This window comes from Mycteria americana, chromosome 15 (genome assembly GCF_035582795.1).
Source record: "Mycteria americana isolate JAX WOST 10 ecotype Jacksonville Zoo and Gardens chromosome 15, USCA_MyAme_1.0, whole genome shotgun sequence".
NCBI classification, from domain to species: Eukaryota; Metazoa; Chordata; class Aves; order Ciconiiformes; family Ciconiidae; genus Mycteria; species Mycteria americana.
The window spans coordinates 4,763,524-4,779,883 of record NC_134379.1 but is presented as its reverse complement, the minus strand read 5'-3'; the positions used below and the strand labels follow the sequence as shown (position 1 = coordinate 4,779,883).

The following is a 16,360-nucleotide window of genomic DNA, read 5'->3' as shown; positions in this document are numbered from 1 at the left end:
CACTTCCTTCTCCACTGATTTCCAAACCAAAGCAATTGCCGTGCCTTCTGGCCATGCTCCTAACCTAGGCTAGCCCCTGCCATCCCTTTAGACTGCTTCTGTAATATTAAGCACCAAACAGAGCCTGATTAAAACCCACCTTCCTAGTGCTGGAGCAGAAAGCTTTTCCAAAGCAAAGTGAGACCTCTGGAAGAAAGAGAGGGCCTTGCATAGGTTTACACCAAAAGAAGCTATCTCAGCCTTAATCTTTCTGTGACCTGATAGCGGGTAGATTTTGAACCACGCTACGTGATGGGTTTGTACGGATACCAAATCGTATTTTCCTATCTAAGCAGCTGCTACTATTTTTATCATTCATACAGTACCAGCCTTCATGCATACTAAGAGCTGGCCCCGTTCCAGCTGTATTCCTAAGCAATCCCATAACACTCCCAGTTTTATTTGAATGCAGCATTTCCTGGGCCTTGCTCTGCAGTCTCCTGCCTGCTCTCATGCGCTAGAGAAGAGCTGCTGCCCTTCACTTCAGGGCTGGTTCCTTTTTGGCAGGAGGCGAAGTGAGCATGCGTCCTCCCTCTCTCTCCTGGTGATGGTGATGTGAGCTTTAATTAGCTAATTTTTAGAATTGCAGTTGCAGATTTGGGTCGATGGTGTTATTAATGGGGAAGACATTACTTTTTGTTAAAGGACAAATCTAGAAGGTAGGCTGGAGCTTGCTGATTGCTTTTCCAGGATCTGCATCGCTAAACTTACAAGAAACCTACTGAAACATGTGAACTTTTCCAGTGCTGTGTGATGGAAATCTTGGTATCTGCTGCTCTTTCAATCCAGTTTCACCCGAGTTACTCGTTAAGCGTACCACACAGGTATGCCTACCATAAGGGCATTATTTTTCACTGGTAGTATAAGAGTAATTTTAAGCACATCTGGAAGCTGTTTGTCCCGCGGAGCCCTCTGACACTTTCTCCTTTAAAAGCTGTGATAGCTCAGCTGCTGCCGCCATTAATTTTGTTACAAATCCCCAATGGGAAGACAGTGACGATAAGGACTGGGAAGCATGCCAGTCCTCCGAGAAGGGTTTACCTGTCTCATAAATTCCTGGGTATGCTGGAGGGAGGGAAGGAAGGAGAGAAGAAAACGGTGAGAGCACCTAGGGTGAAGTGGGTTGTCTGGGATAGTGCTGGGATGAGCCGGACAGTGCCAGACTCTTGCCTTTGGGGGTTGATTGAGATAAGTGAGGCCTTAGTATCGTATCCTCATGAAAACTGTTCTGAGGGCTGTGTGTTCTGCTTATCCATGCAGGAGGGCTGGGCAAGTGGCGTACATCTGCTCCCTGGGTGCTTGGAGCCACGCGTTCATGTTCTGCTCAACTCAGCTGATCTCTTGATTATTTTCCCAGATCAGTAATTTAAATTCTATGTTCAATGTTTATAGCCTGGGGAGGGAGATACAAGAAAAATCTTTCAATCAACAGGAAGAAAAGAATCTTCATTCATGGTTCTGCTTGGTCATTAGGAAAAGCAGTCTTCTCCCTGCTTTTCTTTGGGCCAACCCAGGCACCATTCAGGTGATGTTTCTACCTCAGAAAGGGCTGCGTTTTGGTGGTATGGCAGAAAAGGGCTTACTGTATAGACCATTAGTGCTTTTGTGGATGAAAGGTGTTATGGAAACTCAGAACAGTGATGTCTGTATTCTGGGGAGCTGCTTCCTGATGAAAGTATCCTTCTCTTGTGTACTCTCTTGTATGCTCTCTTGTGACAAGCAACCTGGAAGGTGCTAATTCCTTCCCAGACCTGTTGCTCTTGTGATCATGAGTCCTGGCTTACATCTGAGGGACTAATTTGGCTGAACCAACGTAGTGCAGCTGGGAGAGAGGCACAAATCCATCTCCGGTGCTGTTATTCTGTGTTTTCTTCACTCTGACCCTGTAAATTGGTGGTCCTTGCTGAGCTGCAGGTCGCTGGTGGTCTCTGTCAGTGGGCTGCAGTTCTTGCACAGTATGATGTTAAAAATAGATAAACTCAGCACACAGTACTCTGTGCTTTTGAAGGATCACTGTGGTCGGTTAGACATGGTACTGGTGCCCACTGCCCAGCTATGTTTTTTAAGCATGCCGAGTATTTTATTGTCCTGCCGCGTGGCTTGTCAGAGCAGAGCAGTGCATCCCTCCAAGTGCTGCAGGACTGCTGCCTCCTGCCAGCGCTATGTGGTGAATATCTCTGTGTATTCCTTGGGCAAGAGGAGCAGCACAAGCCCCACGGGGTTATCGTGCATTGCCCTCCCAACATCTCTAGTAATGAGGCTCCCTTTGGGAAAGGCAGACAAATACGGTCCGCTTCATCTCCGACCTCTTTCAGCAGCGAAAGCAAGTGAAGGTGCTGTTTGTAAATAGGTTTATTGTAGTCCACCGGTGCTGGAACTATTGACACCTAGAAGCTCTCCCAGAGACTAAACAAGGACCCAGCTCAAGTGAGTGACCTGCATGCAAATCCCGCAGCCCTTCGTTGAGTGGTTTTTCAGACCTTGGTCCTTCAGATCCTGTTCGAATCCCAGTGCGATGGCAGTGTGTTTAATTATTCTGATCAAACCTCCTTTCCACTCCTGGCTGTTTTGTCCTTGCTGTGCTGAAACAAACCTGCTCGAGGGCTCCAGCCCCATTACGGGGACAAAAGGACATCAGATGTGCTGCTACTGAAGTGAATTGTGTCTCATTTTTGAAGTGTAATGCAGAATGGGTGGCTTAGAAATTCCTGAAGTGGCTTTCTCTGTTCAAAATGCATCTTTCTGGATTATTTTTTATTTTTTTAGCTTCCCTAAAATGCAGCTTGTGACATTGACTTTGGGGTGAGGATACATACTGATGCTGAGAGGATTAATACTGAATGTGAGAATCGGCAATAAACAGCCAATTCTTAGGGAAATTATTTTCTGAATCAGAATATTTAACACCTTGAGACTTGTGGGCTTTTTCCTGGTTTTAAAGGGGCACTGTGAATGCATACTAGAAGGTGTCTGTGTTACTACCAACACCTTAATTTATGATTAACTTGGAATATTTTTACATCTCATTTATTCCTTCCATGGGGGTGTTCTAAGCTGCTGAAATTACTTGGTCAGCTTCGCTTCTCTGTTTGGTTTGTTAGATTAGTGCCATGAACAGATTTTGGATGGGAGCTCAGAACTTCAGAAAATAAAGGGGGGATTCAGTCTTGAGGGGTTTTAGAGCCCTTTGGTTCTCTTTGGCACAAAACAGATGTCTTGGGATTCTTCTGATGTCTCCATATAATGTCTAGAGCTTAAAAAGTCCTTCATAAAGCTGTCAATATTCCCTTAAGAATCCCTTGCTGAATATTTTTTTAATCTAAGTGCGTTGTCTTTGGAGAAGGCTGGCAGCGGAGGTTTTGACATGGCACACAGCTCCAGTAGTGCTTGGTTTTGAGTGCCAGAAAGCGAAGGGAGGTTAAGTGAAGAATAAGGAGAGGACCAACAGTGTAACGCTCTGCTCAGTCTCTGTTTTGATCTAGCAGCGCTGAAAGCAGACCCTATATCACATGAGAGAAGGCGCAGCGCAGCTATGTGGGGTCGGAGCTCTGCCCTGCGTGATCCCGATGTGCTCCTTGTGCTGTCTGTAACTTCAATGGAGGGTTAATCCCTGCTTCTGTGGTGTCAGAGTGCTGAGGGGGTCTGGGGCAGGTAGGGGTATTGGGGAGGCCTGAAACGGCTCCAGGATGTAGAGGTGGTGTGATGGAGAATGTGGACAGAGAGCAAGGGGAAGAGAGCAGCGAGGAATGGAAAGCAAAGGAAAGGAGTGTACTTTTGTAGAGCTGGAGGTGAAGGTCAAAGGCTCCATGTGACTGCTGTGTGGTGGATGGTATTTTTTTGTTGTTGTTAAATGTTTGTATGTGTTGTTGTAAACAGCCCCAGGCTGATCTAAAAGTGCTAGGGGGCAGAGGCAGTAAATTAAAGAGATTGTTCTCCTTATAGAGAGTGAGCAACTTGAAGTGTCTTTGGCTTACAGCATTTTGCATGCTCGTTCCTCCATTGCTTCTCCATTCAAGTTCTTTGTATGAGGTGTGATGTAGAGTCTTGCTCAGTAATGGAGCAGGGACAGCGCTGAGAGTGCAGGACCCTGGAGGTGCTGGGTAAGCAGCATCGCTGCCCTGGCAGCGAGGCAGGGTGGGATGATGGAGTACCTGCATTCCAGCCTCTGGCTGCTGCCCTGCCTCGCTCCGTGCTGCGGGCAGCTGGCTTGAGGGGCACCTCTGCCCTCCCTCCTCTTCTGGTGGCCCCTCAGCTTTGTCCTCACTGGCAGGTGGGCCTGAGGTGGCCAAGAAAACGGCTGAAGTGAAACACAGCAAGCGTTAAAAGTGATAGTTGAACTCGACTTTGGCCTCTCTGCCCCGGTGCTGGGGTGAGGATCGGGGGTGGTCCCCAGGGCCTGGGTTACCGTCCTTCCTGAGGCGACGACAAGGACCGACCCCAGGAGCCAGGGCGGGGTGGGGGTGTGCGGGGCCGGAGGGGGCTGAGGGGCGGCGGCGGCGGGGCCCCGAGGCGATGGCGGCGGGGCCGGGGGCAGGGCGCGCTCCTGAGGAGATGGCGGCGGAGGGACCGCGCCTCGCGCTCCCGCCGGGTTAAACGGGGTGAGGCACTCTTTGGCCGCCGGCGGAAGCAGCCGAGCGCTGGGACCTGCGCGATGCGGCCTATAAAATGCGTGGGGTGGCGCGGAGGTCCGGGCAGTCGGAGCCGGGGCTAGCGGCGTCCGGATCATCGGTGCGGCGCTGGCGGAGCAGCGGGAGCTCCAGGAGGCGGTGGCGGCCTGAAAGACCCCCGTCTGCATCCTCACTCCTTCCTCCTCTACCGCGGGGGGTGCGGCGTCGACAGCGACAGCCACCCCCGGAGCCGCGGACCGCGCCTCCCCCCGCCCTGCTGGATGCTCTGGGGCTCGGTCCCTGAGGGGGGCCGCAGCGCCGGCAGCCCCCGCTGTGGCGGGGCCATGGGGGCGGGCAGCGGCAGGGCGCGGAGCCCCCTTCCACGCTGAGAAGGCCCTTACTGCCGGCGCCGATGCCGCGCTGTCCCCTCACACCCGGCCCCTGAGATCCTTCCCCCCCTTTTCCCTCCCCATGCCAGACGCAGCCCCTCGCCTCGGAGACGCCCTGCAGCAGCCCCGCCGGCCCGGGGGTCTGCGGCTGCCCCCGCGGTATGAGAGGAATTGCCCCCGCCGCCGGGGGCAGCCAGGAGAGGGGCAGGTTCCCACCCCGCCGCCGGCTGCCGTGAGGCGGCTGTAGCTGCCTCGGCTGGAGGAAGAGCCTCTTTGTTTTCCCTCCCTCCCTCCCGGGGCTTCATGCCCCCCTGAGGGATGATGGAGGTGGTGGGGGACTTTGAGTACAGCAAGAAGGACCTGATAGGACACGGAGCCTTTGCTGTGGTCTTCAAAGGTCGCCACCGCAAGGTAAACAGCGATGGGCTTCGCCCGCAGCCGGAGCGGGGCTGGTTACACAACCCCTGCCCGGGGCCGGGGTCGCTCCGCGGGGCTGCAGCCGTCAGGAGCCCCTCCCGGTGGGTGACAGCTGGGGCGGAGGGGAGAGGGTCCTCTGGGGAGTTTTGTCGTGATTTGGGTGTTTGGGGAGAAAAAAAGAAAGAAAGAAAGGTGCGGGGTGGGCTGAGGTACCGGGGCGGGGGCGGCGGGGCCCGGGGCTGGGCCTGCGCCCGGGGCAGCCCCGGCGGCCGGCCTGCAGCTGCTGCAGCCCGCGGCGGCCCCAGAGCCGAGCAGCCGGCTCCCGGCCTCCATAAACCCATTTTTTTCCCCCTCCTCTAAAAAACCGACAACCTATCTGCGTTCCCACCTCTCCCCTCTGCTGTTTGGTAGCTCCCTAGCATAACGGCGAGTGGAGAGTTGCAGCTGTATGGGAGGCTGAGCCCTTTGTTTGTCAGGAGGGTCATGTTTATCTCGCTGGATAACGAGGGTTCTAATGGAAAATTGTCTCCTTTGGGATTGGCTGAAGATTTCTGAAATTCAGAGGTGTCTGGTTTCCTGGCGTGGCTTGCTAATCACTACGGATATTCATAGTTACGTTATGGTTTCTTGATGCTGTGAGAGTTTATTCTGGTGTTGGTGCCTAAAGTGCTCTGCTTTCCAGAAAACAACTCTTCAGATTTATCCTTTTGGAGCATTAGGGTAGTACTCGCAACTTGGAGACACGCAGTGCAGTGATTTTGGGGTTAAAAAAAGGGAGAAAGGAAAACAGAAACTTTAAAGGCTAACGGAGTTGCTTCCACCTTACAAATAAACAGGCAATTTATTTTTAGATAATATATAAATAGAGACTATATAAGTTTACTTAAAAAAACCAGATGTTTTCTTGTGCAATTTTCAGCTGTAGAGCAAAGAAGGCTGAAAAAGGGAAGTCCTTAAAGGAGAGTAAAAGTAACTTGATCATTGTGAGAGGACTAAAAAGCAGATACGTAGCACCACTATCAAAAAATAAATGGGATGTGATTACTTTTTTTTTTTAAATGCTTTTGAATCCATGAAAATGCAGTGTAGCTGCAGCTGGATTTTAATAGCTGTCTGAGCTATTGTGGAATGAAATAGTTCTTGATGGTGTCATGTGGGTAGAGTAGGGGTGATCTCGCAACTTTTTCTCCAGTGCTTTACTAGCTATTTGTTAGAGGATAAAGTTTAAAACAAATATATAACTGACAATACTTGTTTGTTTGTTTGTTTCCAGAAAACTGATTGGGAAGTAGCCATAAAGAGTATTAACAAAAAGAACTTGTCAAAGTCACAAATCCTACTTGGAAAAGAAATAAAAATCTTAAAGGTATGTTAATTTGCAGTGATTTTAAAAGCTGCTTTACTTGAAAAGGAAAAGAGACTTTTGACCTACTTCATTCCGGGTCATGGGTAGTATCACAGTAATTGCTATTCTGCCTTTTGTGTCTTTGTTAGTTCCAGGAGAAATTCAGAACTAAAAAGACCGAGGAAAAAAAAGAAAAAGATACTCTTTTTAGTTCTGGTAGTGGTCTCAGAACAGGTTATGGGCATGCCTTTGTAGTTAAAAGTGGAAAATTGTTGTAGAACTAGTCTCCGTGCTTTGCTTATTGCACATGTAGAAAACTTTGGCCTTCAGGATGGCTAATGTGGCACCTCTCCTAAGCAGTGCATACAACAAAAGTCGTAGCTGAGGGTAAAACATCAGTCTGATCTTTCATCTTCTTTGCTCAAAGATGCCTTGAAAGGTAAAATCGGCATGCTGAATTTGATTCCTGAAGCAGTCTTCCTACTTCTGAGTTAATTGACTTAAAATGTGTAGTGTCACTCTAATGAAGGAAATAAAATGGAGCATCATTTAGTTTTTCAATGCTATTTTACGGAAGTGTCTCCTTGGATGGTCTCTTAGCATTCTCCGCTCTCTGAACTTCACCACATCTCATTTTACATAGCTTTGCAGTAGTAATTAGTGCTGCTTTCTTTCCATGTTTCCAGGCTTCTTGAGATGCATCACTATTTTATATACTAATATATACATATTATGTTCTAGTATATTTATTATATACCAGAAACTGTAGTGTTGGGTATATTAGTGTGCTGCAAGTACTTAGCAAAGACAGATGCTTTTTTGAGCAGTTAAAAATAATTGCATGAGCTGTCATGTGAGTTTTATTTGCTGTTACTTGGTTTGATTTCCATTTTATTGTAAAATGGTAAAGTTGACTTGAAAATAGTGTAGTTGGTTACTCTGCTAAGCAAGAAATTGTGTGAGACTATAAAATTAAATTTAGTCAGTTTTCAATACTCATTAAAGGATCTTGTGCTGTAGTACTTTCTGTAACAAGACATAGAAAACAAATTCTGGAACCAAATGTTTTTATGACCTCTGAAGATATTGCCTAATTTCCTCTTCCTGTAAATATTGTCTAAATAGCTGGGATTTCCTCCAAATTCCATCAAATGGTCTGAAAAAGATACTACCTTTCTTTGTAAAATTTGATTCTCTTTGATTATCACCTGGCGTGTTAAATTTAAAATAACAACACTAACAGGCTATTTCCATAATACAAATATGTTGTTTTACAGGAACTTCAGCATGAGAACATTGTAGCTCTCTATGATGTCCAGGTAAAACATATTTTGATGCCTTTTTCTGCATTAACATTTATTTATGAAAATATAATGCATATATATGTGTACTGAGTAGAAAATTTTGAATGACCATGTATTTTGTTGCTATAATCAGTTTGGTATTTAGAAAAAGATCCAGTTCCTTCCCTAGCAGTGGCAAGGGAGTTCTCTCATCTTCAACACACTATGCACTTATTTTGTATTGGCTCTTTTTAATAAGCAGGATGCTGCACAGTTGGGATAGAAAGCCGTGAGTAATATGGTTTACTTCCAGGCAGCAGGGACAAGTGGCAGCCCGAGAACCTCTGCAGAGGCTGTTTGTGTAGTCTGGTCCTGTCTCCAGAGAAAAAGCATCAGCTGGCTGGGTTGGGAGCTCTGTCGGTGGCAGTAACTATTCTCCTGAATTAGCCTTGTTTCCTTGGCCCTATCATTTAATTGGAAAGTGGGTGTTTGTGGATAACGGCTGAATACACCTGAAGGAAAACATACTAGTAGGAGTTGATCTGAAAAAAGTGACATTAAGAAGTCAACATAACTTAATATACTCTGTTGTAGAAAAGGAGCAGCATCTTTGAGATCTCTCTAACAAAGACATGCATGGCATAACCCTGTGTCACAGTGAGGAACAACTGAAGGAAGGAGAAGCCCATGATCACACATGTATATATTGCTGTTGCCTGTGTTCAAAAGGGTAGGATAAAGTATAAAAGCCAAGCAGACATTTGGATCTTTTCAAGTAGGAGAAATAAGTATTAAATTGCTTCAGATTGTCCTTTTTATTTCCAGGATTCTGTCTGGTGAGGTGAAGGAGTTAGTTTTCTAGCCTATCTAGAGTAGATTATTCTACTTAGGAGGAAGTACATTTTTTGTATCCTGAGGCCTGCAAGCATTGAGTAAAGCTAAATATGATGTGATGTAGGTTACACAGCCATTTGTTCTGTTTGAGTAAGAACTGTACATTTATCTCCTGGGCTCAATTCTAATCTTAAATACAGAGTGCCATTTATAAAAAATTATTAAGAACCACCCTTGGGGCATTGCATAGTTCAAACAATGCAAAATAGACATTTTGATGTTGTTCAACGTATTCTGTGCATCCTAAAAGGTTTTCAGCATACATGTAGATGTGTATCTGTGTAGCTATAGAAATCTGTGTTCACAGGATATACGCTAGGCAGGCTCAGGTTTTATTGCGTGTAGTGCTACACGTAACTGCTTTTGACTTTTGGTACAAAGCGATGGTGTTACTACATGAACAGACTGTGCATCAAAACGTCCCATTTGGATGTATAGACTCTTTTCCCTCCTGGGTCTTGACTTCGTAACTCTGCTTTTTGAACAATACTAGCTGCTCTGAGAGGGAAAGTATAGTCTCTTGTGCTTCTTGAAGAGACCAGGCTTTCCTGAGTATTGCTAAGTGGAAATAATGTCTCAGCATCCTAAATTTAGTATATCCAGACATCTTAAAAGAAACTGGAATTGTTGACTGAGGGTGTTGGTGTGTGAGTAAGCATCTGAATTTCAGATTTATCATTTACAGTTGTTTATATGTGAAGATTACTTACTAAGCTTTGCAGCTCAACCTGAGGGCAGTTGACTAGATATGTATTTTGATGATTTAACATTGTGTATCTTCTAAGCCTTGTAGAGGCTCTTGCTTCGTTTGATTTATGCACAGAACATCCACAAGGGAAGAGAGGACAGAGCCATATACTTGTTTATGGTTTCTTTACCTAACGGTTATTTAAAAACATAACTTTTATGCCTTTCTGTTCTGCCACAGGAAAGGGTGCCCTTAGAGTGACAGGACTTCTTGAATGATCAGTCCTGTATTCTCCATTTGAGAACGGGGTGTTCCTGCTTGTCACTGACTATTGCATTTAAATAATATGAACAGTTAAAGTGAAGAGAAGGGAAAACCCGTGACTCATACCTTGGATATATTTCAAATACATTCATGGCAAACATAAAGCTTGGCAGTATGATGCTACTTCTATAGAAGAAATTGCTTTGCAAAATATGGTCTAAAGAATGTGACACTTGCACAAATAAGCTTTTCCCTTTCTGCACAGGGCTATGTTTATGAAATATTATACATCATTAACTTGTATGATTACATTAATTTATAACCCAGCAAGAACGAACACTATGCAAGGCATTCACATATCTAGTAGGCTGTTACACCTACTAATTTTCTTCAGCATTTCATGTTCTAGCATGTACTGCCTTTTTTGTTTGCCATAGTATTGTGAACATAGTGATATAGTACAGCAGATAAGACTTTAGGATTTCAAGCAATTTTTAAGTTACAGAAGCTACTTTTTTTTCCTCAGTGCTGGAGCCAGTGGAGTCTGTGTCACAGTAGGAAGTTCTCAGTGTGACTGGGAGTCTGTTTTATTTTTATAGTTCTGTTGGTCTGAAGTTTTTTCTTAACCTTAGACAGTTTGAAATAAGAAAATGCTCATGTTTCAGATGCACTGTTTGGCAGACCATTTAGCTGAATAATCCAAGAACTGATTGTTGTACCGAGTTTTCAGATAGAAAAGATGGTGTGCAATATAAGTGGCAAAACTAAGTGAAAAAAGTGTAAATTAATTGCAATGAAAAAATAGGTATTTTTACATCTCATAATATTAAATGAAATTATTTGTACTTAATGGCATTGTACTTAACTTGAGATTAAAGCTGTATTCCTGCATAGCAATTTGGAATATATCTTTTAAGTTTGAGCATGAAAGAGTATTTATTATTTTACATATTGCAAAAGGCTTCATTTGGAATTGTTTTCACAGGAGGTAGTTGGATCCCTTCTCTTTCATCTCTGTTCATTTACGGTTGTGTTCCTGTTGCATGATCTGTGACCAGTCGTGCAAGTTGGTGTAATAAAGATACATACACCATTAAGGGTTAATTAGATCCAAGGAGAACTTGTGAGCCATTCTGCTGATAGTATACAAATGTTTTAAAACCTTCTACATTGCTGTTGCTTCAGCTCCTATGAACACCATTTTGATATGTTACTTAGTATGTATAGGGTCCACTGAGTCAAATTACTAGAAATGCCCATTCATCTGGAGACACACCCGAATGAATTGGTGTGCCGTTAATGTTGTATGTGCATCGGTCGGCATAAAAAATCTTTTGTTCTGGTGCCAGCACGATAATTGCCCTTGATTTCCGTAAAGTGGTTACACACAACACTGGCAGGTTTGATCTGCAGTTAAGCATTTTATGTAAGCAGAGCATACTGTTGTTGTTTGTGCCATCTCAGAAGGCCGGGGATCTGCGCACATCAGGGTGTGGAGACCAGTGGTTCTAAGACTGAAGGCATTTGTGGAGATGCTTAAATATGAACTCTCCACCTGTGAGAGGCAAATGTTTTGCAGTAGTAGGGCTCTGAAAAATAAACATATGCAGCTCACTTCTAAATGGGAAATTAATTTTTTCATGAAGTGAAATGCTTAAAAAACCCCACAATATAATAGAAGGATAGCAAGATGTAACCTGTTGAGACATTTTTTACTTATCTTCTTGGGCAAGAGTTTGGTAGTCTTTCATGCAAGAATAAAAACTTCCTGAATCTCTAAAATGGTATAAGAAAGCAGCTCTTTTCCCATGGTGCTTCTATGGGATGTCATTCATCCTGCAAAAGAAGATCAGTCTTAGATCCCATTAATTAGGGAAATGGAGCCCACTGTTTCTCAAAAGCAAAAGGAGTCTAAAATAACCTCTAACTCACCAGCATTAAAGTACATTGAGGTCCTTGGATAAAGTATTATACTGAAGTATGAAGGTATCAGTAAGTTATTTGGAATGTGCTATATTTAGGACATGAATTTACAGTTTTGTGCAGTTCATGATCCCGAGTATGTGCTGAGTAGAACTAATCTCTTACACAGTGCCAGACAGTGCCTGTTTTAGCAAATAATTTAATTCAAAACCTCTTTAGAATGTCAGCCGTCAGAATGAAAGCCTGTAATGTATCTTGGAGATAGCATTTTAGAAGAATGAATTAATGTCTTCACTGTATGGAGTCTGAAGTTTGCTATTTGAACAGTAGTTTAGGGAGAACTAATTTCTACTGTGTTATTGGAGAAACAGTATCTGAACAGAAATTGTTCTTGTCTTAGCTTGTTCGTACATAGCAGACAAAATAACTGCAGCTGCTTCTGCTGTCCTTCAAAGCAGTGAAAGCTAGTGGGAACAAAGCCAGTGGTCCTTCTGCTACCTACACCTCAGCCTTTACTTAGACACAAGTGCTTGTGAGTTCTTACTAGGGATGCTTATGGAGGAACCATGTTTATCTATACCTGTTGTTTTACCAGTGAGAATTAAATATTGCTGTTTGGTTTACCCAAGGACTCCAGTTGGTCTGGTAGTATTGCATATGTTTCTTGAGGCAGTTGCTTCAAGCATTCCCGTGTGTGCTCTTGATCTTGGTGTCTCACAGCTTTGCCTCCATACTCTTATCATAGCTGTTTCTGAACTGTTGTCTTTTGAATGAGGATGTCTCAATATCTTTATTTTTCCTCTCAGCTCCTTGATTAAGGCCTTTGTGTTTGTCAGTATCCATCCTCATTGTGTGTGGAAATAGTCATATGAAAACATGCTGTCCAGACGAGTTTCCAGATAAAAAGAAAAATCCTGCCCTATAGAAATTGTAAAGGTTTTGAAATACTACCTGGCAGCTGATGCTAACTGGAAGGTTGGTTACGACAATATTGGACTGCAAGGAATGACGCCAGTGTAGGCGTTGAAGGTTAGGGACAACCAGTTAGAATTTGTTTTGGCCCACAGAACCAAAGAGTTGGAGTTACTACATAGTCCTTAGCTTACCTGCTGTGCCTAGATGCTGTAATTTGTATTTCAAAACTGTTTCAGAGTATCTTCAAGTACGTGAGCGTGTTAAAAGTTTGTCATACTCTGAACAGTTTTGCCTTTCCTTTGTGTTGTGCAGCAGGCCAGTCTCTTTCACTGCCTCCCATATATATTAGTTAAGTACAGCATTTCGCATAACAGAAAATGAGTGATGCGGCTATTGCGGTACATTTCTTCATGGCTGATTGCTCTTTTATGTGAATAATTGGCAGCATGCACGCTATTTGAATCGTACAGGCACATGTCAACTGACATTTAGGCTGAGACTTAACATTTAGTCAGAACTAACAAAACGTTCAGTCCTTTAAACATGGTAGGAACATGTTAGAAGCTGCTGCTGTGGTGCACTCGCAAAGCAAAATGAGTATCTGTAAATGCAGTAAGAAACAGCCTTAAAAAGATCTGGACCAGTCGTGTTTCACTAAATCATTAGAATGTTTGCCAAATGTGTTTAATGCTCAGAAAAGATAAGGAGTGTATTCCTGGCCAAAAAATTAAAGCAAATATAGCACAAATTAACATACCAGAAAATTAATCAGATAATAGCAGTGCACAAACTGTCAGGTTAACTCTCGTGCTCCTGGGAGTCCAATCAGAAACTGCAGCTAAACGGAATCTATAAACTTGGAGCAAAAACCTAGTAACTATTTCTTTGCCACAGTTTCTGCTTTGGCAGCTCACTAAGAGCTCCTTGCAGACTTTCAGCTTGTTCTAAAGGAGGACTTCCTAACCAAAAAGAAATCTAGGGTATGTTTCTGCCAATACGCTAGAGTTCTAGCAACAGCTGTCATAAGTAACCATGGATGTTTTGACTTCTTTTTCAATTAATGTCTTTTAAATGGAACTACCGCACTGAGCCTGTGATTTGAGTTGGAACTTCACCTGAGACAACTGTTGGAAGTCTGGGATTAAAGCACAGCAAGTTTTGGCAAATACGTTGCATCTTAATCTCTTTCCAGTAGGTTTATCTGTTAGCTTTCAGAATTGTAAAATGGTTTCCTTTTAACCTTTGGTATCTTTTACTTCAACTTGCAAGTAAAACCTAGATTCAGAATAAGAAGGAGCAAAAGTAGGTTTTTGTCAAGAAAACTTTAAGCAACAAAGCAAGGCATGGTGAGCAAAACTGTTCCGTAATTGTTGCAACACAACATACATTTGTTTTGCTTGATTGTTTTTCTAGGTGGACGTGTAGGCCAGAACAACTCCAGCTGCAGTAATTTTACGATCTGTATGTCAGTGTAAATTTTTGAAAGCTTTGTTATCTGTTTCAAGAAGCAGTTTAAAATAGCTTGCTAGGTCAGCTTTATTCCTGAATCTTAGATCTGAAACATGCTGGCTTACTAATCTTTTCCTTTTTGAGCACTTTGCTCTGCTTAGCAAGTCAACAGAAATCACAAGTCTAGAGAATGATCACAGAGATGGTTTTATTTTTCATCAAAATAATTTAGAAGGGGAAAATGTGTCTACAGAATTGACTTGTGTTTTCTGAATGTATTCCCAAAATGGAGATCACATTCCCAGTCAGGCTGGCCAAGAACTGTAATGCAAAATGTGAGCAACTGTGAAGGGATGAACAACTTCTGCTGTTTTGAACTAAAGCTTGCATTGGTGGGATATTGAAAAGTGTTTGGTTATGAGTTAAAGTCGGGATGAGATGCAGCTGGGGAGCTTGGTACCAGTACTGTGCAAAATACTACTTCTGCAATACGAATTAGATACAACTTTTGACCAGTCTGGGAAAAACTCTTTGTGAAACCTCTGATCTGCCCTGCTGATTTAATAAAAAAGGATTATCCAAGCTACCATAAGAAAACACACTCTACTTCTTACTATGACTTTAACCCAGTGACTTTTTTGATTGTTAATCAAGAATATCAGTCAAAAAAGATGAGTAATGCTATTTGAGGGAAATCTAGTGTAGTCTGTAGGAATTACTTTCTTTAAACAGGTGAGGGCTAGTACAACAGGACAAATCATCAGCTCCGTGTTTCTGAAGGGAGCAGTTTCATTTGAAAAGGACTTTGTTTCCAAGGGAGTCCAGAAAACACATTCTCTTAGTTCTGTGATGAATAAATGTCTGTCATGAGCTGAGCATTACATACTGCCATAAGCTGCTGTTTTTGTACAGAGTGTGTTGTGTAGTGGAGGCACTGACGCTGTGGAACATCTATTTCTGATTCATGGGATTGCTATGTTCGGGTGGAAATCCACTAGCTGAGCTTCTTTCTTGTCACTGGAGAACGGACGGTTTCCATGCTTCTTAGCTGTGTTGTTCTTTTACACATCACAGTCGTCCCTTAAGTGAAGTGATCCTCAGTTGGCAGAATTTTCAGTTTGATAAATTGGGATCTCAGAGTTGCTGTTTGGCATCCTTGGGGTTCCTGAAAGAAAGTGAATTTCTGTCTTGGAAGACGTTATTGCAAAGGAACAATGTAGAAAGAAACAACATTTATCATTATGTATTTTCAGTAATTTACAGAGCAAGTAATTACTTATCTTTTTTTGCTTTAATGTATGCACTTAGGTTTTGAGGCATTTATAAGATTGCAAATTATGGTTCATGTTGGCCACAGCTGTTACAGAAACATTGAACAATTGGGACTTCCTGAAATGTGATCTACTGCTGCTTTAATATTCTGTATTGGTTGGAGTTTGCCTTTCGTTCCCAACAGATTTGACTAATGTTCCTAGAAACTTGCTTTCTTTGAAGCTAATTTCCAAATGTAAACAAATCTGTAATGTGCTTGATGTTCTGAGCTGGAAAGAACCTCGAGTGCATTTCTGTAACACGGATGAGGGTGGCTAAACTAAATGCTTCCAGAAAGTGAAGCAGCCTGATACAGTCTTGAATTAACCTTAAAACATCCGATTCATCTTGAACTGTACTTACAATAGTTATCTGTATCTGTGACGGATTGGTAGAAATTGGCTTTAATGGGTTGTACCATTCATGTGTTCTGTGCTGTGTTTGATATTAGGGTAGTTGGTTTCCCTAGCCTGGGCCCATGGGCCCATTTTTACTTTATTTTTCTTTTTAAAGCTTCCTAGCCTGACCTGTTGGCGAGCCCTTGAAAATGGCACTCTTGAAGTAGTTCTTGCCAGTATGGTCAAATTGAACATGTGCTGAAGTTTTAATACAAGCACTGAGAAAGGTGGCTAAGTTCACAGCTTTTTGTCTTGCCATGCAATGTCCCTTTTGACTTTTTTTGACACTAGTTAGCAGAAAACAGTCAGACTGTCTCTACAGTTCCACTTCCAACTGGGGCATATGCCTGGCCTTGTTTGCTACGCCATCTTGCTCTTTTCCTTCAACTGTCTTAAAAACAGATTTTCCCGCAAACTGTCAACCTTTGTTTAGGTTTA

The 16,360-nt window shown here is 43.3% G+C and overlaps 1 protein-coding gene across 1 annotated transcript in view; it reads left to right on the top strand.

Annotated features, from left to right (window-relative positions):
* The first annotated feature begins 4,723 nt into the window (after positions 1-4,723).
* The window catches only part of ULK2 (unc-51 like autophagy activating kinase 2), a 41,340-nt gene continuing 29,703 nt past the window's right edge, over positions 4,724-16,360 (top strand). Inside the window, exons 1-3 of the mRNA XM_075518355.1 lie at positions 4,724-5,446; positions 6,726-6,818; positions 8,075-8,116. Of these exons, the coding sequence (XP_075374470.1) occupies positions 5,354-5,446; positions 6,726-6,818; positions 8,075-8,116 (228 nt within the window). The 5' untranslated portion in view covers positions 4,724-5,353. The remainder of the gene's footprint in view (positions 5,447-6,725; positions 6,819-8,074; positions 8,117-16,360) is intronic.